Genomic DNA, 25,462 nt, shown 5'->3' with positions numbered 1-25,462 from the left:
TCGTTCACAGCCCTGGGAAGACAACTCTGAGTGCAGTGCGTGAGTTAAATCTTCCACGATCTACCATTCATGATGTTTTGAAGAAGTGATTAAAACTGCATCCTTATAAATTACAAATATTTCAGCACATTACACAACATGATCACACAGCTAGAAATGAATTTGCTGTGGAAATGACTGAAAGAATTGAAAATGATTGTTACCTTAAAAAAGCTGTATTCTCACATGAGACTACATATGATCTATGTACTGTGCAGTTATGTTCTCAGAGAGGCTAAATATATCCCCATCAGACCATGGGATCAGAAAACCCACGTTACACTTGACCATACTAGAGATAGTCAAAAAATTAATGTTTGGTGCAGACTGCTTCATGATTGTATGATTGGACTTTTTTTTTGCGGAAATGATAGTTAAAAGGGTTCGTTTACCCTCAGCTTGAAGAGTTACAACCCAAAATCATAACCCAACAAGATGGAGCACTGCCACATTGGGATTTATTAGTATGTGAATCCTTCAACAACACATTCCCAAACCACTGATTGGATGTGATGGATAGATTGCTTAGCCACCTTGCTAGGTATAACTACAGATATAACTGCATGTGATTTTTTCCTTAACTCATGTAGTGAATATTGATGATCTTAAGGAGATGATTGTTAATACATTCAAACTAATAGATGTGGATATGTTACAATAAACATGGCATGAAATTGATTACCAGTTGGATATTTTGCAAATTACTAATGGTCCACACATTGAATGTCTTTGATTACAGGCAAAAAAAAACTTTCAGTTTTAATGTTTATAAATTCATATAACTGGTTTTTTTAAACTTAATAAAAAGATTATTTATTCAATATAAAAGTTGTTCATATAATTCTCAGACATCGGTATATATATGCGCACAGAAATGTTGGGCATTTTAAATTTATTAAAAATCTGTCAAGTTAATTTTTACTGGCACCAAACAAAGAACTGACAACACATCTTTGTATATTAAAAACTCCTGATGTTGTTCAAGTATTCCCACGATGTAATATTATATCTTTTAATAGAAGGTAGACAAGAATAATAAATATTTAACAGTGATGCCTAGCTTGGCAACCAATTAAGACACTTCAAAGTGAAGTTATTACATTATTACAGTTTTATTTATATTTAAAATTAGATAGTCATAATCCATTTGTGAACAATTTTTTGAAACACTAACAAAGAATTAAATCTTTCAAAAAACATAAAAGTAGGCTACATTTTCATAAGAATAAATAAGCACAAAAGGACATTGTTTTCAAGGTGCTTTTAATGGCTCCTTAAAAACTAAACCTTTTGAGAAGTGTTGAAATAACTGCTTTCAACAGCCAGAACATACACAAGTGCACACACACACACATACATGTGTATGTGTGTGTGTGTGTGTTTATGCGGTATTTTTTGTGTTTTACAATGTGATCAATGGTGGTGAAAATTCAAAAATATTTTTTAAAAATCGATACATTTTTACAATTAAAATATTTTGTTCTACTTCAAGTTAAATGAAAATAATTTATGTTTGTATTATACATAAAACAGGAATAGAAATGACTAACAGACATTTATTGGTAAATAATAACAGTTGTACACATATATAATACTGAACGTATTCATTTGTTCACGTACTGCACTTATGATATATCAGTTACTTCAATTCTTCTTGTCATCATTTTACTTATTGATACTGTAATATATGACCAGTAAATAAAATCATAACATATAGTGAACTAGGGAATATATAATAAATAAAACCATATGTTACAAAGGCTGGCAATAAGAAGCTTATAAAAAATTTAATGAAATATAGTAATCTATGATGAATGACTGAAAAAAAAAATCAAAATTACAACTTACCTCACCTGACGATGGTAAATTTGGTAAAAACTGTGATAAACTAGTAAATGGAAAATCATCATCAACAGTAGATGCGTCATTCTTTTTTCTTTGTTTTATATAATGTGAAAAATAACAATAATAACAGACAGCATAAGCGATAACTGCTACAATTTGTGCTGTTGAAAATGCAACAACAGCACCATCTGGCCACCATAATACTATTGTTGTAAATGTCACAGAGCGAATGAGTAGGCATATTGTATCCATAACTACCTTCAAGATGATAAAAAAATAAAAATCACAGAAAAACTATATTTATAAAATTATGGTACGCTATAGCTAAATGTCCAATATTAAAAAAAAAAGAATTAAGATAATTAATTACATTAATGTATATATAACATTTAATTAATATTAAATTAATCTGTTTATTTTAAATAACCTACACAAATTCAGTGTAATACATCAAAATATTTACCTTATAACATACACTTACACAAATTTTAACTATATCATCTAAATAATTTCTTTTTAAAAACTGGTTTAATTTTGGGTCATTAGTCAGTCATCTAATTTAATGCTATTCTCAATGCTTTCTGTTTTGTGCTAATATTTTAACTTCAACATATTTATTATATCATACATCCTAAATTATCTATTTTATACATTACAATCTAATTTCCTCCAACATTTTTACTATTAAAAGTCCCTTTATTACCAAAGTAACCTAAATCTAGATTTCTTAATACATAGACTATCACATCTGATACTTCATACTTCTGTTTTCACATTTTCACAAATCTCTCTCTCTCTATATATATATATCTTCTCAAATTTACCTTAAGACTTTATTGACCTATCTAATTTTCAACATCCTTAATTTTTCAAAGGTTCATATTTTTATTTTCTTTCTATTTTACTTACTTCCATATTTTGCTAGCATTAGTTACTACATCCATACAAATGTATTTTAGAAAAATAAATAAACTAATAAGTAACAAACTAATCGTTTATTAAAAATGTTCCTAGTTAACAAATCCAGAATAATTTTTTTGCAGCTAATTCTTTGCAATTTGATCATATCAGTTCCACTAACATGTATAAAAGTCATTATTACAAATCTGTTCCTTACCTAACAGTTTATTTCTATTTATTATTAGTGTTTCTAAAGGAATACAAAGGATAATTCTTGAAAGGTAACAGTAGCCCTTTCAAAGTAATTGGGAAATGAAAAAACTAGCTTTTACAATTTTTCACAGATCATAAACTAGAGATTGTAACACCCCATTTTAAGCTATAATAGAAGAAAATACATATTAATGGGATCAGAAGATAAAGAAGACTTAAGATGGTCAGGCAGAGATTTTACAACTCTAAATTATTTTGACTGTAAATTGTACCCAGGAGAACTTAAGTTTAGATTTTTTGCAATATAAGTTGAAGTCTATGAAAAAAAAAAATGAGTTCAGAGATGAAATACTAGGTAGAGAAAATGAGAAGTTAAAATTTAAACATGTCAAAAACACAGGATTAGAAATTATTATGTTCATGGATTCAATTGAAAATGAATAGATAAATTTAAAAAAGAGGAATGAATAAAAGGGAGGGAAAAAGGAAAGAAGGAGCAAAATTTAGATAGAAAGGTAACAATTTATAACACAAGGTCAGTTTATAACAAGTCTCATATAACACAAGATATATTAGTTGTTGGTTGAATATGGAATACATAAAAATTCTAAATATGATAAAGAAACTGTAATTTACATCAGAAGAGAATATATGATGGAAGGTGAACTAGATGAGGAACAGTAAGATTTCAGTAAGATACAGGAGTCTGAAAACTAATCTAAGAAGACAAGCTGAAGAAGACTAAAACCACTCCTAAAAGGTATTTTTACATTAAGAGAAGAAATTTTATAACATAGAATACAATAAAATATTTAAAATTTAAAGGAAAATTAAGACTGAAATATAGAGAAAGAAGAGTTTTAAACAATATAAAAGAATGAAGTGGGAAAAAGACGATAAAGAAAGTTAAGCTCTGATTCAGAAAGGAGCAAGGCAAGGATGCAAGGCTGTCGTTATTTGATCACTTTGTTTTTTAATACAGAAATAATACAGGAATTATGGGATGAATTTGAGAATTAATATCTAACAAGAAATAATAAAAATGTTAAGAAATGCTGATAACATTGTTCTTTTGGCAGAAACCAAAAATGTGTTAGAAGAAATTCTGGATGGCATTGTATTAAATATTAAAATACCAGTAGAAGAGAAATATTAAAGATATATTTAAGAATCAGAAATATATTTTAAAAGTATTTGTGTAGAGGGTAAAACTTGAATAGTAGTGAAACAAAAATTACATGTAAAGTAAAAGGGAATAAATAGAGAGACCTTTCAAATGTGATTTTACAGAATACTGAAAATTAGGTAGGTCAGAAAAATTAGGACAATAGATTAGAGAGAATGTACTTTACAAGATGCACTGTACAGAAATTAACGTGTGAGGTGGTGGTAATAACAGGTCATGATAATTGTTAACTTTTGAATACTTAATAACTTGTTTAATTAAAATAAGTCACCCATAATTATAAAATCCATCTGAATGTGTCTATCTATGAGCGATTTCATGTGTTTCTATCTTTGCTTCTTTTAGATCTTTAACATGTTTGAACCTCTTTGTAGTTATAGACTTTCTGTTACGATATCTGTAGAAGGCAAGTTGCATTTCCAAATCACATCTGATAGTTTGCCTAGCTCCCATAAAGTTCATCGTTTTCAATCATCTTCTAATATTTTCCTTTCTATATTTTCAAGTTTGTTTATTTCTACCTAGTCTAAGGCTGTGCAATCAGCACGCACAATATCTCCAGTTTTACCACTATTATGTAATGCCTCAGTTTTTCAATTCTTGAGATTCATTTCTTGTTAGTATTCTTGGTCATTCCATAAGCTTTTGTGAGTGTGTGTGTCACAGTACTCAGGAAAATGTTAAATTACACAACGGTTAGAAGCAACTATGAAAATGACTATTTTATGGACAGAGGTAGAAGTTTCACATGATTACTTTTAAAGTAATAAAATCTTAATGCAACAAAGGCTTTATATATCAAAATTTTTTTTTTTGCTGTACTTGGTTTCACTGGTGAATAGTGCTGCATAAGCTTTTAAGTAAGGGAGATGAATGTAATACTCTTTTTATACTTTTTATATAGGATATATGTAAACCCACAAAAAAAAGAAAATGATGTGATAACTTAACCTGGAATACTACACACAACCACAAACCCCATTAGTTAATGGTGAAATCTGTAAGTAAAATAGCTATAATACATTTTTAATTAAAAAATATCATTACATAAAAATGAGATTGTAAAGAAATGCACTTAATTTGTACTGGGATAGTCAAAATAACACATTTTATCTAAATTCTATTGTACATGATTAATGTTTATCTCAACTTTAATGTACATGAAGATAAAAAATAAAATAAAAATATTTACCCTGAGTTTAACGAAAAGGAATGCTTGAGACACTAGATAAAGTGGTTCAACACACATTTCAATTACACAACTTATAGCAATTGCCCACACTCCAATACGATAATGTGGAGTTATTGAAGAACTTGGTGTCTCTAATACAGACAACCAAATCCATCCAAAAAATAAGCATAATGTACAACATAATGGCACACTGAAACAAATAATAAAAATATAATAGTTAGATATTAAGCAAAAAAAACTAATTTTCTTTTACTGCATACAGTGTCCCAGGAGATGCTAGCCAAACTTAAGGGCCTGAGAATTCTTTGCAGGACATCAAAATAAACAAAAAACTTGCATCTCACTTCATTTCCCTCTGTCCAACATTTTGTATCTTTTCAATAAAAATTTATATCTTAAGAATGGATCGAGATATTTTAATGAAACTAACTATACATGTGCCCAACATAATTTTCAAAATATGTTTGAAATTCCAAAATGGCACCCAATAAAATTGTTGAATCATTAACAGCTTTGTAAATATTAGTTTTATAGAATTGTGTTTTTATTAGATAAAATGTTAAAAGCCTTTTATTATGAACAAAATGAAACCTCATTTATTTAAATCTGTTGTAAACGGCAGGAATTGTGTGTCTGTTCCTCCACTAACTGAATAAAAAATAATTAATAATCTCTATTATTAGTAAGAGTAGAACAGGAATAATATACATAAACAGAAGTGATTATAACAGCAGTAATACAATATATGTCTGTTATCCAAGTACTATTTTGTTATATGTCTGCTGCAGCGCAACAGTCGCCGTTTCAGCATGTGGACTGAGAAACTACATCTACTGGCTCACTACAGACACCATTACCATGATTGTTAGTCTTTGCTTACAGTTTCCTGTATGTGTTTAAAATTCATATGACTATAGATGGATTATACCACCAATTGTGAAAATGTGCTGCAATCTGTTTCTTAGATGCAAGAGGTACGAAAGTGACTGAAATTCATTGATATATTAGATAGTGAAGTGTCTCGCATTATACTGGAATTAAAACAACAGACTATGGAATGGAGACACTCAATATCTTCAAAGAAAGTGAAATTAAAGCAAACAATGTCAGCCCAAAAAATTATATGCACAGTTTTGGGATAGACAGGAGCCATTACTTGTAGATTTGTTGCCTTGGGGTGAAACAATAAATGCTGAAATATATTGTGAGACCTTGACTGAACAGCACCACGCAATCCTAAGCAAGGCCTAGTCACACCACAACAACAATGGCATCAAAACAGCTGTTCAGCAATGGTTTTCTTTTCAGGCAGCAGATTTGTATGATCTTGAATGCAGAAACTGATCACACAATACAGCAAGTGTGTTAATGTAGGCGGAATTTATGTAGAGTTACAGATAATGATCCAGGTTTTCAGGTGAATATAGATTTTTTAAATTTGCTTTTTTTTATATAAAAAAGTGCTTAAAAACACAGCTCATATTTTATTAAAAAACTACAAAATGGGAGACAGAGGGAAAATGAAGCACGAAAGAATATTTGTCTATATGAATGATTTTGTTTATTTTCATGTCCTGAATGAATTCCTTAAGTTTGGTCAACATCTCCTGGAATACCCTATATACTCTATAAAATAAATCCAGAATGACACACAAACAACTGACTCAAAATTAATAGAAAAAAATGAATGAGCAACATAAAAAATTGGTAGATAAATAATCCATTAACAACAGATTTATGACAAAAAAAATTCAGCAGTAAAAATGTAAAGGTATCAGAAGATAAAATATGCAACGTAAAATATATCCAAGGTGCTTAATTGTGGTAGTGAGACAAACTATGGTTACAAAATTGTGATGTTTTATAAAAGTATAAAATAATCAGAATGTTAATATTTTTATAAAATAATAAAATCATGATCCACTTTTTAAAATACCTGGAATACACTTCCAGAGCATTTTTTAAAGATTATACTCTGTCTCTACTTCACTGGTATACAGCACTGATTGTTTATTTTATAGAAGTATAAATATCATGTCATCAAATTAATCTCTTTATTTTTACAATGTTTTAATGTCTTCTGTAATCAATTTACTACAATAATACACAAACCATTCATTAGACGCAATGTAGTTTTATGTTCTATTATTATTACTCATCAACAACCAATAATGACTGATTTAAGGCCATATATTTTGTACACACCAGTTTGTTTATAACAGAAAAGGTCTTATTCTAAATTAGTCCAAGGTATAATGTTCTCTGGTTACACATGCTTAAGAAGACACGGTGAAAACTAATATAGGCATCTTTGTTGTACAACAAAATGACTTCCCTGTCATATAAAATGCATTTTCACACTTTTTAATAAATGTAGACTACTTTATTTTAATTCTAACAAAATATTGTATAGCCTAAAAAATTTTTTATATGTGAAAATTAATTTATGACTGAATATAATAATGGGCTACATATTATTCTTGTATTAAAAAATCTGATATCCGTTTTTTATGATAACTCAATATTCAGTAATAAAAAAAATTAATTTAGTGCTATGTACAACATTTATGAGAAATTAATGTTTAAATAAATGTCTGTTACGTTATTTGAAATACCCAAATTTGTTGAAAATATACTTTACAAATTTATTAAATGCAAGATTAACATTAATTTATAATTAATAAATTTTTTTATAGAAAGCTATTTGTATAGCATTAAAAGTTATAACTTTTAATAGTAATACCTTTTTATAGTTAAATTTCTAAAACATGAAAAAATTAAACTGCAACATTTTCACTGAACTGATAGGTTTTTGTACTTTGAACTACCCGATTGCAGTTTTTATTCCACCAAGAGCAATCTGAATTGAAAGAACATTATTAACTGCTTCATTTTTACCTTCATCCTTATTTTCTTTATTTAATCATGATCTTTGTTAATATTTTGTCAATGATTACTATAAATATATACCAAATATCAGTTTCAAATCAATACATGTATTATGGAGCAATCCTTATAAGAGTTAGTATTAAACCAGTTCTTCTGTGGTTTTAATTAATTAAAATTGTTAATCTTTGATAAAAGTCATTAAGTTGATATTTCTTCATTTACAGTTTTGATATTTTCCTCTCTAGCAGGCAAAATTTCAAACCACTTTACCGAACAGCTTTGAATTGCATATCTTTTTTACACTTTTCTCATGTAATTCTATTACATTAAAATTAACAAGAAAATATTTCTTGTTACTTTTCATCACAAAAAAAAGAAAATAACTTTTCAGTAGTATATCCAAATTCAAATCTATATTATAGCAGAGCAGTATATTTAGGAAAGAACTTTGAATGTCTACTGATGTAATTAAAAACTTAAATTTAATGAAATATTCAGAAATATATGACAAAAACAAGAAAAAATAATTAATGTAAATAATTTTATAAATTTCAAATCCTATTTAATAGAATTGGTCAATACATTATATTATTAAGAGAAATACATAATTACTATAACACAGTTAGATATTCAATTATTTTATTAATAAAATTAATACCTACGTTAACCAGAGAAGGTTGATAACTTGAACCCAATTGTGGTCAACAGTTTTAGACAGACACGCACGCCTAAATGCTTCTCTGCTTAAAAATAATATTGTTGATTCAAGTAATAAAAGTCTAACATTCATAACACCAATAACAGCTTGGCTTATATGCCTCAATACAAAGGCATTCATTAAAAATGTTAAAGATCTAGATAGTATCTGGAAAAAAACATAAATTATCAAGAAAAAATATGACACAATTAAAAAACAGAACTGATATTCTCCTACTGTTTTGAAATAAAATGTTTAGTTAAAATGAATTATTCTTTCATTTTCTTATCTCAATCATTTTTTTAATGATTAAAAATGATACTCACTTTCAAATTAATTACTTTTCAGAATTCTGAAGCTAATTACTCAGTATATTTCTTAGTAGAGTTCAGTCAGATTTAGAGGTGAAGGGCTATTCAACATTATTTAAAAACAATTTTTGCCTAATAATCTCGAAAAACCGTTGACCAAAAAAGCTTAACGTTGACATAAATATTTGGCTACACATACTCCAGCTTTGATCAGATTTTCGACCCCTTCAGAAAAGGGAGCGTTATAGCACCCATACTTAATTTTTTTTTTAGTACAGCTCTGGTTTGCTCAAGTGTCTTTTCAAGCTGATATAATAAAGTCATTGTCAATCAAGAGGATCAAACTTTTCAAACTAAAAGTTTTGATTTTTTCTGTGTGGTTTTTTTTAGCAATTATACTCTAAATACAATACAGTTTTAATAATAAAAACATTTAGTCAAGGGAGTCAATTAGGACCCAAAATTTTAGATTAAGATTTTTATTTTTTTCTAAACTATACTTTTAATACTGCATTAATTTTTAAGGTAAAAATTCATTTGATCATGAGTTAAATCAGATCCAAATTTGTGTACTGAACAGGTTGATCTTTTTTGCAATTATATTCTCTAAATATTGCATAATTAACTCAATATTATCTACAAGCCCTTTAGTGTATTTGAAATAAAAGTCTTTCAAGGGCCAAGCCAGAAAAGTTACAATCCTATACTGGCTTAATTAAATTAAACGAGATAGGTCTACATCAATTAGTGATATTCTAATCATAAAAATGATTACAGTGAATTGTATTTCAGGAAACTTTAAAGTTACATATTTTAGTATAATTTTTAATCTATTTTAAATAATTTCAATTACCCAGACCAAAGCAGTGACTATTTTTTCACTGATCTACCAGAGCAGTTCTTTCTAGTGACTTTAAAAAGACATAATATTCTCCTTTTAACATAATTACAGAATGTATATTACGATGCAATAAAATAATTATTTATTATCTTTTATTTAATTATTGAACTGTACTTGGGCTTATAACCAGTTAGCATAATCTTACATAATAATTACATATATATATATATATATATATATATATATTCCTAAACTGAAGATTAATAAAAATGTTATTAACAATAAAATTTATAATAAAAAATTTTACCACCAGATACAGTTCATTAAGAGTAAGAAAACTTATCTATATCTCCAAAGTGCTTTCAGCTCAATCATATATATATATATATTTTTAAATATGTCTTTTTATTATATTTCATTCTATCCAATCACGAGGAAAATAGACTTAAATAAATTATACATTTAAGTTACATATATATGTAACATCTCATGCAGGCAGAATATATAAGTATATATATAGCAGGCAGAATGATATAAGTAGAAAACCACTTTTAATTAATAAAATTAATAATTAACTATAATAAGAAAAATTAAGAGGACATTTTATAAGTATTACTAACAAAATATTAAATATATCAAAATAATCATAATATTAAGTAGTAGTATATGCAAAGCATTTCACTGCATACTAAAATTAATATTCTTTCTTGATAACTTCCATAATTTTCCTTCTGAAGAAATATAATCAGTAGTCAGTAGCACAAAAAATTTAATCTCACAAATATGGATTCCATAAAGTTTCAAAAAATATTGTTTTGAACATTACCATCATGCTTTCAATAATTAATACAAATTAATTTGTTTTCTGTAGCTGAGTAAAAATGCTACGTAATAAAAATAGACATATACTAAATACACAAAGATAGGTAAATTTAGAACAAGATAATGGCTATACCGGTAGACATGGGTATCATTAACAAGGAAAAGTTACACATTCAGGCAGCTGCAACTGGAATGATCTGTATTGCATATGATGAAAGGCTGCTTGAAAAGATATTATAAAGAATGAAAATTAAGGGAAGAGTTTACCAATATAACTGATTAATGAAATAGTGAAGATTTACAAGTGAAAATGACTAGAATATCTATTGAGAATGTCCGCATACTTTCCTGTATGCAGAATTACAAACTACTGAAAAACCCAAGAAAACAATAAGCTGGGTGTACTCTGAACAAGAACGGGCAAGAAGATCTGAAACCCTTAGAAATTACTGGCAAAAAAGAAAAGCTGAAAAACAACAAATCAGCAAGAAAAGAAAGAACTTGCAAAAAAAAAGTGAACTAAAGTGATCCATTATGGTTTTAAAAGTAAAAAAAAAATAATAAGAGGATCCAGTTGTCTATTTAAACTATCTAGAATACATATTCTCAATAGAATTTTCATCACACATAGTAGATATAAGTAAATTAAAACCTAAATTAATATATCTTTATTTTTAAAACTAAAAAAATAGTTAGAAACTTGGTAGAACAAATTTCATTACATGATAACAATTTTCCAAAAATTAAACGCATAAAATGATTGTAACCAAATAAAGAAAATGTATTATAATATATGCACACATCCCCACCGCCTCCTGCGCACACATACACACATACATCAAAAACATAAACAAAATTCATATATATATATATATATATATATAGTGTTTCTAAAATGGTAGGCTGGCTATACTTTTTCAGATTCCACTTATAAAACTAAACAAAAAATATCCTTAGGAAAAATGGCAATTTCTTCTTTTAAAATTAGCAAAAAATCAGGACTTAAATACCTTTTCAAATTGCAAAATGGCATCCATGTTAATTTTTCAATCCATTATATCTCCATAAATATAAGTTTTATAAAAAAATGTATGTTATTTGCTAAAATATTAAGCCTTTTATTTTGAACAAAATGACATTTTATTTTTTTTTAAATTGGTTAACAAATAGCCGAGTTATGGCAGAAAGTTGGTTTTGTAATTTTGTGATGTTTTCATATACTCCACTTTACTTACGTTCAGTTCAATTAAATATTAATTGTTTTTATTTATTATTAATTCTAGTATTGTAAATAAGTATCAAAATAAGTAATATTTAAAAATTTTTTTTTTTAAGTAATAAAATTTAATATTACATAATAAAACATCTGACGTTAATTTTTCATTTTTGAATAATTTTACAGAGCAACTTTTATGCTGATCACATTAACAATGTAAAAATGAAGCTTCTTTCGCAGGAATGGTGTTCAAAACTATCACAACCAATGTATCTGGAGCGACATGAATCCTCACGCTATGTTCCAAAGTAGCAACAAAGATTTTCCCTGAACATATGGGCAGGTATTTTTAATGACTATCTTTTGGATCCTGTCATTTTACCAAATCGTTTAAATGGAGAAATTTATCTTACTCATTTGACTGAAAATCTTCCACAATTTTTGGAAGACCTACCTCAATTAAGAGAGAATGTGTGATTTCACCACGATGGAGCTTATTCAGCCGATTTCAGTTAGATGATATCACATTTCCTGTATGAAACTTTCCAGGAAAAATGGATATGCCGTAGAGGAATAGTGCCCTAGCCTGCCCAATCACCTGACTTAAACGCTCTTGACTTCTACCTGTGGGGCCATTTGAAACATTGTTTATTCAACTCCAATACTCAACATTGAGGATTTTCAACAAAGGATCCAAAATGGATTTCAAGAAATTAGGAATACTTCTGGAATTTTTAAACAGTTAAGACAATCTCTCAGAAAACTGGAGACTTTTGTGTATTTCCTAATGGTGGGAATTTTGAACATCTCTTATAACTTTTATCAAATGAACTGATTATTTTTAAAATAATATGTACCTGATCTACAATTAACATAAGGTTATCACAGGTAGTTGTTTTATTTGTTTTAATTATTAAGTCTATTATTGAGAGAAAATTATTACTTAATTTGATACTAATTTATAATACTAGAATAAATGATAAATAAAAATAATTAATATTTAATCAAACTGAATGTAAAGTGGAGGGCATGAAAACAGACACAAAATTCCATCAATTTTCTTCCACAAATCGGCTATTTGTTAACAGATTTAAAAAAATAAAATGTAATTTTGTTCAAAATAAAAGGCTTAATATTTTACTAAAAACATACATTTTGATAAAACTTATATTTATGAAGATATAACGAATCGAAAAATAAACATGGCCGCCATTTTTTTAATTTGCGAAGGTATAAGTCATGATTTTTTGCTAATTTTAAAACTTTATTACAAATATCCTTACCAAATACCAATATGATTCCTCTATCTGAACTTGAGATATAAATTTTTATATAAAGATAAGAAAATGGCGGACAATGGGAGAGCGAAGGAAAAACTGTCATTTTTCCTAAGGATATTTTTTGTTTAGTCTACAAGTAGAATCCGAAAAGGTACAACCAGCCCACCATTTTAGAAACACCCCGTATATATTTATATACATTATATATATAATATAAGTGTGTATTATGTCGACATATTTGCACGTACATATCGTGTTCTCTAGTTTTCAAGGTGCATTACAATTTCGTTTCACGTGCTAATACCACAAATATGAATTATGTAGCTATTACAAACAATTATTTCTTATTATGCAATGTGAATGAAGGTTCGATTAAAAAGAATAATATTAACATTATACAAAAATTATTCATTTTAATTTTACATTCATAAAATTGCCGGTTTAAAATTAGCTTAATCAAAATAAAATAACAATCAGTAATTATTAAACCTGTACACAGATTCACATACCTGAAAAACAATATTAAAGGAAGCATTTTGTAGGCTACTTTTTAAGAAATTCTTCTTCATCTTAAAATAATATTATAGAACAATAATAATAATAAATAATAGCTAGTGATAGAAAAATAAACTTGCAATTCACATTATAGGTTATATACGTTTGAATAACAAACCGACAGTACACGGGGTAAACCGTTCACATTCAAGTATATTACAGAAATAAATTTAATCACATTTCTTCCAGACGTATCTCGAGAGATAAGAAACGGTATAACTGAATCACTTATCAGTGCGACCACTGTTTTCTCACTTCAGAATTACATTTTTCGCTTTTCCCCAACCGTGATTATTTATAACTGCTTAACCTGTTCTGGCAGATGATCAGCTGACTACAGCTGAGATGTGTCGTCTGCTTAACGGTCTTGCGTGCATTGTTAGTTTTAGAGGTTAGTTTTTAGTCGACTGAAACGATCTATTCCACTTGTTTATTTACTATGTTTTATTATATGTACAATTTAAACTTTTTATATTTTAATAATAATGGCTAACGAAGAGGTTGTTCGCGATGTTTCCAAACAAAACGATTCTAGATCAACTAGTACATCTTTATTGGTAAGTTCATATAGTTAATTTCTCATGTGCGATTTGAATCATCTCTTAAAATAAATGTAATCTAATCCGTAATGTTTATTTGTTAGTGGAATGTTGTTCTTGTAATACTCTTATATAAAGGTATCCTTGACCAGAAACTCACAAGGAATTGTAAAAGTTGTGAAGTAATGAAATTTATAGCTGAAAGAGTACATAATTTGAAATATTACATCACTTTTATCTAGATTCGTAGAAATAACCATTTCGTATTTAATACGTGACCTTGACTTTTTTTATCACTTAAAATTCAGTCCAATGTATGAAGTACACAATATTTATACGTTTTAATTAAAAAAAGTGTTTAATTTCCTTATGAAAAACTTTTTTTTGCATGTCATCCCTTTGAATATTAAAAATACTGACCTGAGCAGCAGCTTTCCAAAAGTCTAATTTACATTAAAATATACTTTATATGCATATTTAAACTCTACCAGCTAACTGTTTTACATTTTATTCAAAGTTACATGTAAGGAAGAGTGCACAAGATTTTATTTTTTAATTATATTTATTTGTTTTAAGGTCCAAAAATTTTATGTTATTTGAATCTTATTTTTTTATTGTAGGCTGGAGCAATTGCTGGTCTGATAGTTGATGTTACGTTGTTTCCATTAGACACATTAAAAACAAGGCTTCAAAGCCAGTATGGGTTTTGGAGGTCTGGTGGTTTTTACGGCGTTTATAAAGGGGTTGGAACAATAGCTGTTGGATCAGCACCTTGTGGTAATAAAACAAGGGTATTCTTTTTTTTAATTTATGTTATTTTCACCTATTGTTTTAAAACTAAGAAAAACTTCAATAAAAGCACGGTTTTTTTAATATCTTAATATGATTGATTGAATGTTAATTGCAAATACTAGCAAGTATTATTAAAAAGTACGTGCTCTGAAAATTAATGAAGCACTTATTCTTCAAGAAAAAGTGGTTTTTAAAATTTGCTAGATTTAGAGAAATACTTAATGGGAAACCATGATAAATGTTTGTTTTTGATTTATTTATTATATTACTTTATATCACATCTGATAAATGGCTCTGTACAGCAAATCATGTACATTTTGCTGCAGTGTTTTAAACATTTAAACAAGTACTAATTTTATGATGCTTCATATTTCTATTAATTTTCAATCTACAGGTTTTGCTTTACATACTAATTTATCATTTTTTTCATACTGATGTTTTTATCTGGTTATTAATTTTTTTTATAATAAACTGAAAAGTTTTGTATAAAAAAAAATAGATCATTGTTTATGCAAAATAAATAAATAGAAAGGTAACTGAAACTGAAAATACATCATGGTAATATATAAATAAAGAAAAGAACCCTGGATTCAAAAGCCTTAAGAACAAAAAAAAAATCTTATGTGGACACCACATGTTTTCCTTGTTATTAAATTACATATATAAATTTTTGTTAAATGAAAAGTACATAAAATTTTATTTCATTAATAACTTATTATTCATATAATATTTTTTTTTTTTTTAAATTTTTTATTGTTATTGAATTTTTATTTATTGTAAGTTTTATTTACAATCAGAGGTTAATAGTTATTAATAAACCAGTATATTTAAATTAAAAAATATATATTAATTTTAAAAAAAGGAGATGAAGTCTGATTTGAACTGATGTGCATTCTCCTTGTAAGATCCAAATATTTCATTAATTAAAATTTTATTTGGCTGTAACTCTGGAATCAATGAAAATAAGTGCCACTTATGATATATCATTGAAAAACTCTCAATGAGGGCTTATTACTGCAGTTAAGAAAAAATCAAAAATCCAAATTTTTGGATTATGGGCTTTTTTGGACACTTTTGATCCAGTTGATTCCAATCAAAAGGGCAAGTGCACAACTAGATATTACAACAGTCCTAAATCCAAAATTTCAACATCCTATGCCTAATTTTTGAGTTATGTGAGATACATATGTAAGTATGTGTGTACAGACATCACGCCAAAACTTGTCAAAATAGATATTTCCATTGAAATCTGAAAACCAAAATTTTTCACTATCACAGTACTTCCTTTACTTCATACGAGGAAGTAAAAATTAGGTGTAAATGGGATACAACTTGAAAATGCTCATATTACTTCTCCATAGCAGCATAGCCAGTGTTTACCAATCACGTCATAAATGTTAATTGCAGATCTATTAACATTATTCTTGATAATAATAACAATTTTTGTTCCTAATTCTTCTATGTGGAACAATGTGTTCTCTCTTATAAATTTAATCCTTTAGCAACACATTATTCCCTAGCTGTCTTAAAACATACATTGTTATTCTTTAAGAAAGGTTCAGTACTTAATTTAAAACATTATAGGCCAGTTTTATTATTGTTTCTATTTTCTAAAATATTAGAAAGATTGATTTTTAACTTTTGTTGTAAAGCATACCATTTTAACAAACTTCATCATGGTTTTAAGAAAAAAATCCATTGAGCCATTTCTCAATTTTTGGAAAATATTTTTAATTCCTTTGATAAAAATATTCCATTTTCAATTTTTGTGATCTCAGTAAAACATTTGATTTACTTACATTTTTTTACTGCTGAAAAAAACTTATTACTATGATATCGAGGAGCTGCTTTCAATTGGCTATCTTACCAACTGTAAACGAGTAGTTGAAATTTCATTTTTTTATACATATGTAAAATTTAGGTCCTCACATCAAGATGTAGAACATGGAGTACCTCAGGGAAGGTTGTTTGTTTGTTGCTTTTTTTATGTTTATTAATTATCTGGCTCAAAATCTTGAGTCATTCATTGTAATCCTTTTTGCAGATGGCAAGAATTGTGTCTATAACTGAAGGTGATTGTTATTTTAAAGATTAAATATTGTATGATGACAGCCCAAAAATTGTTCACTGGATGGATTGTAATCATCTAACATTAGATGTGATTAAAACCATTACATTGTGCTTCTCAGGTAGACATAATTTCTGTTAACAATAACAATAGTATTTCTGTTGTCCACAAAGCAAAATTTCTGGTTTTATTAGATGATAAGCTCTCATGGGATAATCAAATTGATTTCAATTTTAACAAAATCAAGTAGTACTGTATTGCTCGTACTTTACTAGGTACTTTCATAGCACTAGGTCCTCCAAGCAAAATTCCTGGCGTTCCTTCATTCAGGAGCCAGGGAATAGAGACCCTTGGGGCATTGCGTATACAGTCCTTGGATATAAGTGCAGGAAAGATGTCCTCTTGTCAGCTTTGTCGACCCATGAGGGGTGTGGTAATTGATAAGGACCGTATCCTTAATATTTTGCTGAATGATTTACTCCTGGATGACATCATGGTGGGTGAGGTTTCATACCAGCAGCATGTCAGGCGGGAAATCGCAATTTTTGAGACCAACTTACAATCTTCTGAGATCCCCCTCATAGACGCGGCGGTGGGGGGTGTATTGCTCTAAAACATCTCAATAAAATGCTAACCTTGACGTCATTATTAAATATTTATTATGAATACATATATTCTTGTATAAAGTATAATTTAATCTCTGGGGTTCTATCAAAACGTCAGTACAAGATTTTAAGATATAAAAATGGGCAGTCAGGACATATCTGACATCCAAAGTATAAATCATTAAGACCTAAATTAAGAAGATGTCAATTGTCAATAATTTTGTCCTAAATGTTTACTCTCTTTATTTTTATAATATGTTTAATTGTAGATCTTATGACAGTATGGTAATATTCCAGTAATAACAAAATTGTTAATTAGATTAAACAAAACAGACGCAGATCTTTCCCACGATATTGTAACAATTCAGCTGTTATATCATCCTAGTTGGTGACTTATTTGCTTTAAGTTAGAAATCAGTTTACTCATTTCGTTAGTATTTGTTTTATAAAATAAAAAGAAGTCCTGTATTGCATTAATATTAATTATATTTCTATTAATTAACTGTGGTGAAATTATTTTTTATGCAATAATTAGTAAAAATGTTGCAGACATAAACAGGTTCAATGACTTACATCACATCATCTAAATAGAGTTCAGTTTTTGGTTTTACTGACACAATATTTTTTATGTTAATTATTGTTTATATATTTGCCTAACAGCTTTTGTCAAATTGAATTTATTTTTATATTATTCTATTTTCATGTTTAGATTTAAATGTTTTATAAACATTTGATATTCAACAGTTATGAAAAAAGGACTACATCTAAACTAACTTGATCATTATGACGTACACAAAATCACAGCCGTGATTTGTAATATATATATATTATAATCCAACATACTTTTTAATCATATTCTAAGTATATGTTTTCTTATCTTAATAAACTGCTATCAGTTACATCAGGTGGTAGGATACACAAGTCTCTGAAAATTGGCACAAAGCTAACCAAAGATATTACGACAATAATTTTTAAACCATGTTCATTTATTTACCATTAAAAAAATAAATTTTATGATTTTGATTATTATTGATCTGGATTTTTTTTTAATTAATCGATGAATTATATGTTATTCAGGTAATGGTTTATTCTATATTTTTGTATTGTTTAAACATTACTGACTTATGATCTATTAAAAGTTTCTTCATCCTCTTTGTTTCTTGTGTGTCCCCCCCCCCCCCCCCAATTAATTATTTCATATTTGTACTAATTGTTAGCGGTAGGCCAACAATAATTAATTAGTTATTATTTTACAATTTATATATAAAAATATGTATGTGTGTGTATACATAAAGAGTGTTTATAAAAACCATTTCAAAAATTTAAGAGATGGACCTCCACTGAAATAAAGAAGAAATGTTATATCAATATATGTTCAAAAACACGTAGTTGACCAGCTATCCACCATTTTGTATTTTTAACATAAAAATTTATTTCTCAGGAATGGTTAATTGTATTGAGCTGAAGTTTGTATGTGACTGCAATATCTGGAGGTGTACTAGAATAAAAATAATGAATCTGATCCATTTCAAACTGGCGGCCATATAAACTTTTTAATTGTTAATATCTTTATATCCACTGGTTTATTTAATTGTTGTTATTACAAAGTATTTTAAGCGTTTTATGATAAAGAAAATTACACTTTATGTAATCAAATTGATTCATAAATTAAAAAATTATGGCAAAAATACTAGAAGTAACTCATTCTAGATTAAAGAACTTGTTTTCATCTCCTTTTGAATTAAATGAAATAACTTGACACAATTTCAACTGATATTTTATTAATGTTATCATGTGATAAATTATAATAACTTAATAATATTCAAAATATGACAATAAAATAATATTATTGAAATCATGAAAATATAGTAATAAATAATTTTAATATTAAAAAATAGTTTGCATTAAAGCAGATGTAATGAACAAGTCATTTTTGTAAATATAAATGAAAACTAATACCCAATTTGTTTTTTGCTATTGACCAATATATATTGATCTGTACTGTACGAGTTTAATTATTTTTTTTACCTTTACCTTTATTCACCATGGCAAGCAGTGTGAATCATATTTATACTAACTTAGAAATGACTGATATCCATTTAATATATGGTCTCACACATTGGAACACTCTTGAGGCAAGACGGTTGTATCAGGAACAATTCCCAATCGAGTGTTACCTTATCACACAATGTTTTCACCCATTCTTAGATGACTCAGAGACACAGAAACCTAAAAAATTTGGTAAATCAGGACGACGATGTTCAATATGTATACTCGAATTCGAGGAGCGTGTTTTAGATGAAATATCTAACCATTCTGAAAAAAGTACTAGAAAGCTGGCCTTGGAGTTCAATGTTAGTAATGCAACAATTAGGAAGGCTTTACATGAACAGCAGCTCCATGACTATCTTTATCAACGAGTACAAGCTATTTTACTTCAAGATTATACTCACCATATTTGGCTATGTCAATGTCTTATCTGAAAATGTACTAATCTGAATTTTTTGAATGATATTTTCTTTACCATTGGAGCCAAATTCACAAGATCGGCCATCCTTAATACCCACAACATGTATATCTGGTCAATTGAAAACCGTCATCAATATCAGTTTTCTGTAAACCTATGGGCTGATATTCTGGGTAACCAATTATTTGTTTGTTTTTTATTTGAAATGCTAAGTAGTGAAAGATATTTATATTTCTTGATGACAAATCTTCCACTTTTACTCAAAGATTTGCCGGTAAATACATGCAACAAAATATGGTTCAGATTGGATATGGCTCCAGCTCATTACAGATTACAAGTTCGAGATCACCTAAATGAAGCATAAACAAACAGATGGATTGGTCGAGGAGCCTCATTAACATGGCCTGCTAGGTCTCCTGTTCTCAGTCCTTTTGACCTTTCTTTTGGAGATTTAAAAATACTTTTATACAACACCCCTGTTGATACATAGAAAAATTGTAAATGGTATTAACAGGATTCATCAGACACCTGGCATCTTTGAAAGAGTCTAGCAATTAATGAAAAAACATCTGGGTGCATGCATTTTGAACAGCTGTTGTAGTTTCTTTTATTAATATTTATCTTCACGATAATTCATTGTTTTTAAATAAATTTTATTTGAAAAAAAAATAACAGTTTGTGTAATAACGGTTGTCTCTTCAGTAAACAAAAAACGTGTAATGCAAATTATTTTTCACTACTAATATTATTTATTGTTATATTTTCATGATTGCAATAATATTTTACTTTATTGCCATATTTTGAATTTAAGTTTATTTTAATTTATTACATGACAACATTAATAAAATATCAGTTGAAATCGTGTCGAGTTATTTAATTTTAGTAAAGAAAATGAAAACGGATTGTTTAATCTAGAGTGACTTACTTAAAGAAGTTTTGCCGTAACTTTGTTATTTTTGAACGGATTTGAATAAATAAAGTGTCATTTTCGTAGTCATAAAACGCTTTATTTAAATAAGCTTACGGATGCAAAGATATTAACAAAAACGTTTACATAGCCACCATTTAGAAATGGATTGAGAAATCAGTTTCATTATTTTTATACTACTACACCCAAGGCCGGCCCTAGGCGGTAGGCAAGGTAGACAACTGCTTACGGCAGAAAAATTTAGGAACAGCAAAGCCGCCTGAATAGAGCACAAAAAAAGTAAAAACAACCCACAAAAATATATTTCTATTACTTGAATCTAGAAAATAATATTATTTACTATTTATTAGGACAGTAATATTATTGTTTTGTTTATTGTTTTAGAATTATATTTAAGTTATAACCGAAAAAAGTAGGTAAACTTACTAGATTTAGTTTGTAAGTTCGTTAAAGATGTAAATTGTTTTTTAATGAAACAATTTCCGTAAATCTGTATAAGTATTATTGCCTTAATTCAATTAGATGTCATTTTTCTGGTTAACATGGTTCTTTTATAATTCTGTTTATTTTTTGAAAAATTTTAAGTTTTTGTGGCGGAATTTTTTTGGGTTTGCCTACGGCGGAAAAACGCTAGGGCTGGCCCTGAGTGCACCTCTAAGTACCTTAATCGCATACGAAATTTCAGCTCAATACGATTAACCATTCCTGAGAAATAAATTTTTTCCAAAAAATACAAAATGACTGATAGCTGGTAAACCAAGCGTTTTTCGCCATATGTTGATATAAAGTTTTATTTCAACTTGGGGGTACCATCCCCTGAATTCTTGAAACGGTTTTTATAAAGAGTGTATGTGCAATTTGTATACTGTATACAGTGTTCCGAGATGTATTCGCCGAACTTCAGGAACTGTTTCACGACACCAAAATGAGCAAAAAGGTTCATATTGACATAAGTCCTATTTTGCTTTGCTTTCCTTCTGGACGCCATTTTGTAATTTTAAACGAAATAATTATTTCTGAGGAACGTGTAAACCTGCTAATTAAAGTAGATTTAATTAAAAATTAAACCTATTTAGATAATTAAGAAAAAACCTAATTAGCCACATTTAATAAAAAATTTGGTAAATATTAACATAACATTTAAATAAACTTACGGATGCAAAGATATTAACAAAAACGTTTATTATAACGTTATATTAAGAAATACTAGTGTCTTATTCTACAAAATAAAAAATTTTGAAAAGTCACCTTCAATATTTTTGTAATTATTTGTTTGATCAAATTTTTACTTTTACAAATTTATTAAGCATTTTATTTTGAACAAAGTGACATCTCATTTGTAAAAATCCGTTGACAAACAATCGAGTTATTACAGACAATTAGCCCGGCAGTACGCTTACGCACCGTAGCTCAAGCTGATAATTTTTTTGCCTTTCCTCCACTAAATGTAATAAAAATTGTTAATAATAAAAATTATCACCATTTGTAAGATTTAATTAAAGTAGGTTACCCGTTCCTAAGAAATAATTTTTTTGTTGAAAATCCCAAAATGGCGCCCAGAAGGAAAACAAAGTAAAATAGAACTTATGTCGATATGAATTTTTTTTGCTCATTTTGTACGGCGAATACGTCCCAGAACACTACGCGCATGTGTAATTTATCGGGAGATGATAGTATAAGAAAAACGTTTATATAAACATAAGTCGTTATCGAGTTCCGACTCGCGAAACATTTAGTCCTGCTTTCTGCTTCCTCTGTGAAAATAAACTGTACTAAAACTCTTCGGGCGGACATAAATCGAGGGGTAAATTTGGTGCTTCCTAATGGATTTCGATCAAAAAAATTAAATACAAATGGTCCCACACCTCTCAAGTTTTAAAACACAGAAAGAGTTTTTTCGGAAAATTCACTTTTTTAGGTTTGGAATAAAATAACATTATTAATTTACCAATAATCAAATAACAATTTTTAGTTAACTTTGTAGAGAATTTAAATCTGAGAAAGTTGATGTAAATACGTCCGTTAAAATTAAACACTAATTTGAGAAGTTCAGCTTTAATTAGAAACAAAACACACAAACTGGATAAGAAAATTGATATGATATTAAACAGAACAATTTACATACAAGTGCAAAAAATTACAAAAATAAATTTTAAATACAAACTAAAACTTAAAAATAAAAATTTTTAATTTTTATTTTTTTATATATTGGCAATAATAGCTGATCAACAATTAAGTTTAGTGTCTAGCATTTGAAATCCATATGAACGGTGTTTGTACTTTTATTGTTCAGTTAGTCATTCACAATGGTTAAAACCACAAATTCATTTTTATTTGAAGAGTTGATGGACATGTTGTTAATTTATGGTAAAGTAAGTAAAAATGGATTGACTACTGTGCGTGGATACTGGAAGGTTATCCATATCGAAGAGTATTGGATCGTCAAACATTTCAGGCTTTGGAGAGGCGAGTCTGATAAAACAGGTATATTTACACCACAGCGATTCGATGTTGGTCGTTAATGTTTTGTTAGAAATACCAACGCTGAAGAAGCAATATTGAATGCAGTAAATATCCCCCACCTGAAGCACTAGAAGGTTGTCACGTCAATTTCATGTTTTACAATCAAGTGTGTGACAAATTTTATGGAAGTAATAATTATACAAATTCCATACAACACGTGTACAAGAGTTATTATCACCTGATTTTGATAAATGGATGAAATTCTGTTTGTGGTTAATTATAAAATGTGAATATCATCTTGATTTCCTAAGTAATATTCTAATTACTGATGAATCTTAATAGATGTTATTTACATTAACTTTCTCAGACTTAAATTTTGTACGAAGTTAACTAGAAATTTTTATTAATTTATTGGTAAATTAAGTGTTATTTTATTCCCAACCTAAAAAAGTGCATTTTCCAACATAACTCTTTGGTGTTTTACCTTGTTTTTCTCAAAACCTAAGTGAGACAGAGGTTTGGGACCACTTTTATTCAGTTTCTTAGATCAAAAATCATAAAAAAACAGCAAATTTCCCATTTGATTTATACCCCAAAAATTTTGGTATGGTTTTATTTCACAGAGGGAGCAGAAAGCAGGGCTAAATGTTTTACTGGCCAGAACTCGCTAACGAACCGTTTTCTGACCTATGTTTATATGAACTTTTTTTTTCATTTTTGACTGCAGAATCATCTCCCAATAGATTGTTATGTAATTTGGAATCACTCTGTATATTAACAAAGTATAGGAATCCTAACTTTTCACCATAAAACATACAAAAAAAATCTAGCACGTGCACCATCCTCAAAGGAATGAAATGAAATTTTCAGTATTTGACCACATTTTGAAATATAAAATTTAGGCCACTTCTAGAACTAGCTGTAAAAAATATTAGATGATGCCACTGTATGGGTTAGGGCTGCCTTAGTCTAAATTTTTTTATAACAATTTTTTTATATTTCAGTACTCTTGTAAATGATGTGTTACACCCTTCTCATTTCATTTAAAATTTTTGAGTTATTCTTCTGTGGGGGCTTGTAGTGTTTTCACAACAAAACTAAATCATTTTGAGGTAGTTTACATTGTTATATTTCTGTTTTCTATGTTTAGCTGTTGAAAGTTGTTTAATGGTCGCCATGCTTGTTAATATGAAATATATATATATGTAACATAAATATTTATTTATTTTTCAGCTGCAGTGTTTTTTGCCAGCTACAATTATATAAAAGATGTACAATATGAGAAAATGCCAGAATTACTGTTTCCGGTTGGTCATATGCTATGTGCATCTGTCAGTGAAGTGGTAAGGTATCTATTAGGGTGGTAATTATTACGGGTAATTTTTATCAATTATTAATTTATGTTTGTTAATTTTTATAAAACATTAAAAGTGTAAAAATAATAATAAATATTACTAATATAAAAAGTATTATGTTAAAGGATATATACTGTTACTGATTTATAAAATTTAATATGGTGCAATAACATTATTTAATTAAACATCATTTTAAAGTGCACTCTAAAGGATTAAAAGAGGAATACATTATAAAAGTCAAGTTACATAAATTATATTA

General features: G+C 28.0%; 2 protein-coding genes across 2 annotated transcripts in view; one reads left to right on the top strand and one right to left on the bottom strand.

The window, feature by feature from the left end:
* Nucleotides 1-14,282, bottom strand: part of LOC142329288 (man(5)GlcNAc(2)-PP-dolichol translocation protein RFT1) — a 35,475-nt gene extending 21,193 nt beyond the window's left edge. Inside the window, exons 1-4 of the mRNA XM_075373734.1 lie at nucleotides 13,941-14,282; nucleotides 8,927-9,129; nucleotides 5,376-5,565; nucleotides 1,888-2,142 (exon numbers count right to left, since the gene is read on the bottom strand). Of these exons, the coding sequence (XP_075229849.1) occupies nucleotides 1,888-2,142; nucleotides 5,376-5,565; nucleotides 8,927-9,129; nucleotides 13,941-14,000 (708 nt within the window). The 5' untranslated portion in view covers nucleotides 14,001-14,282. The remainder of the gene's footprint in view (nucleotides 1-1,887; nucleotides 2,143-5,375; nucleotides 5,566-8,926; nucleotides 9,130-13,940) is intronic.
* A 53-nt stretch (nucleotides 14,283-14,335) lies between these two features.
* LOC142329290 (mitochondrial S-adenosylmethionine carrier protein) overlaps nucleotides 14,336-25,462 on the top strand; it is a 37,537-nt gene continuing 26,410 nt past the window's right edge. The window contains exons 1-3 of the mRNA XM_075373735.1: nucleotides 14,336-14,543; nucleotides 15,146-15,302; nucleotides 25,082-25,191. Coding sequence (XP_075229850.1) covers nucleotides 14,472-14,543; nucleotides 15,146-15,302; nucleotides 25,082-25,191 — 339 coding nt within the window. The 5' untranslated portion in view covers nucleotides 14,336-14,471. The remainder of the gene's footprint in view (nucleotides 14,544-15,145; nucleotides 15,303-25,081; nucleotides 25,192-25,462) is intronic.

The sequence above is a fragment of the Lycorma delicatula genome, chromosome 8 (assembly GCF_047948215.1).
Source record: "Lycorma delicatula isolate Av1 chromosome 8, ASM4794821v1, whole genome shotgun sequence".
Taxonomy (NCBI): domain Eukaryota; kingdom Metazoa; phylum Arthropoda; class Insecta; order Hemiptera; family Fulgoridae; genus Lycorma; species Lycorma delicatula.
This window is presented reverse-complemented; position numbering and strand designations above follow the sequence as displayed.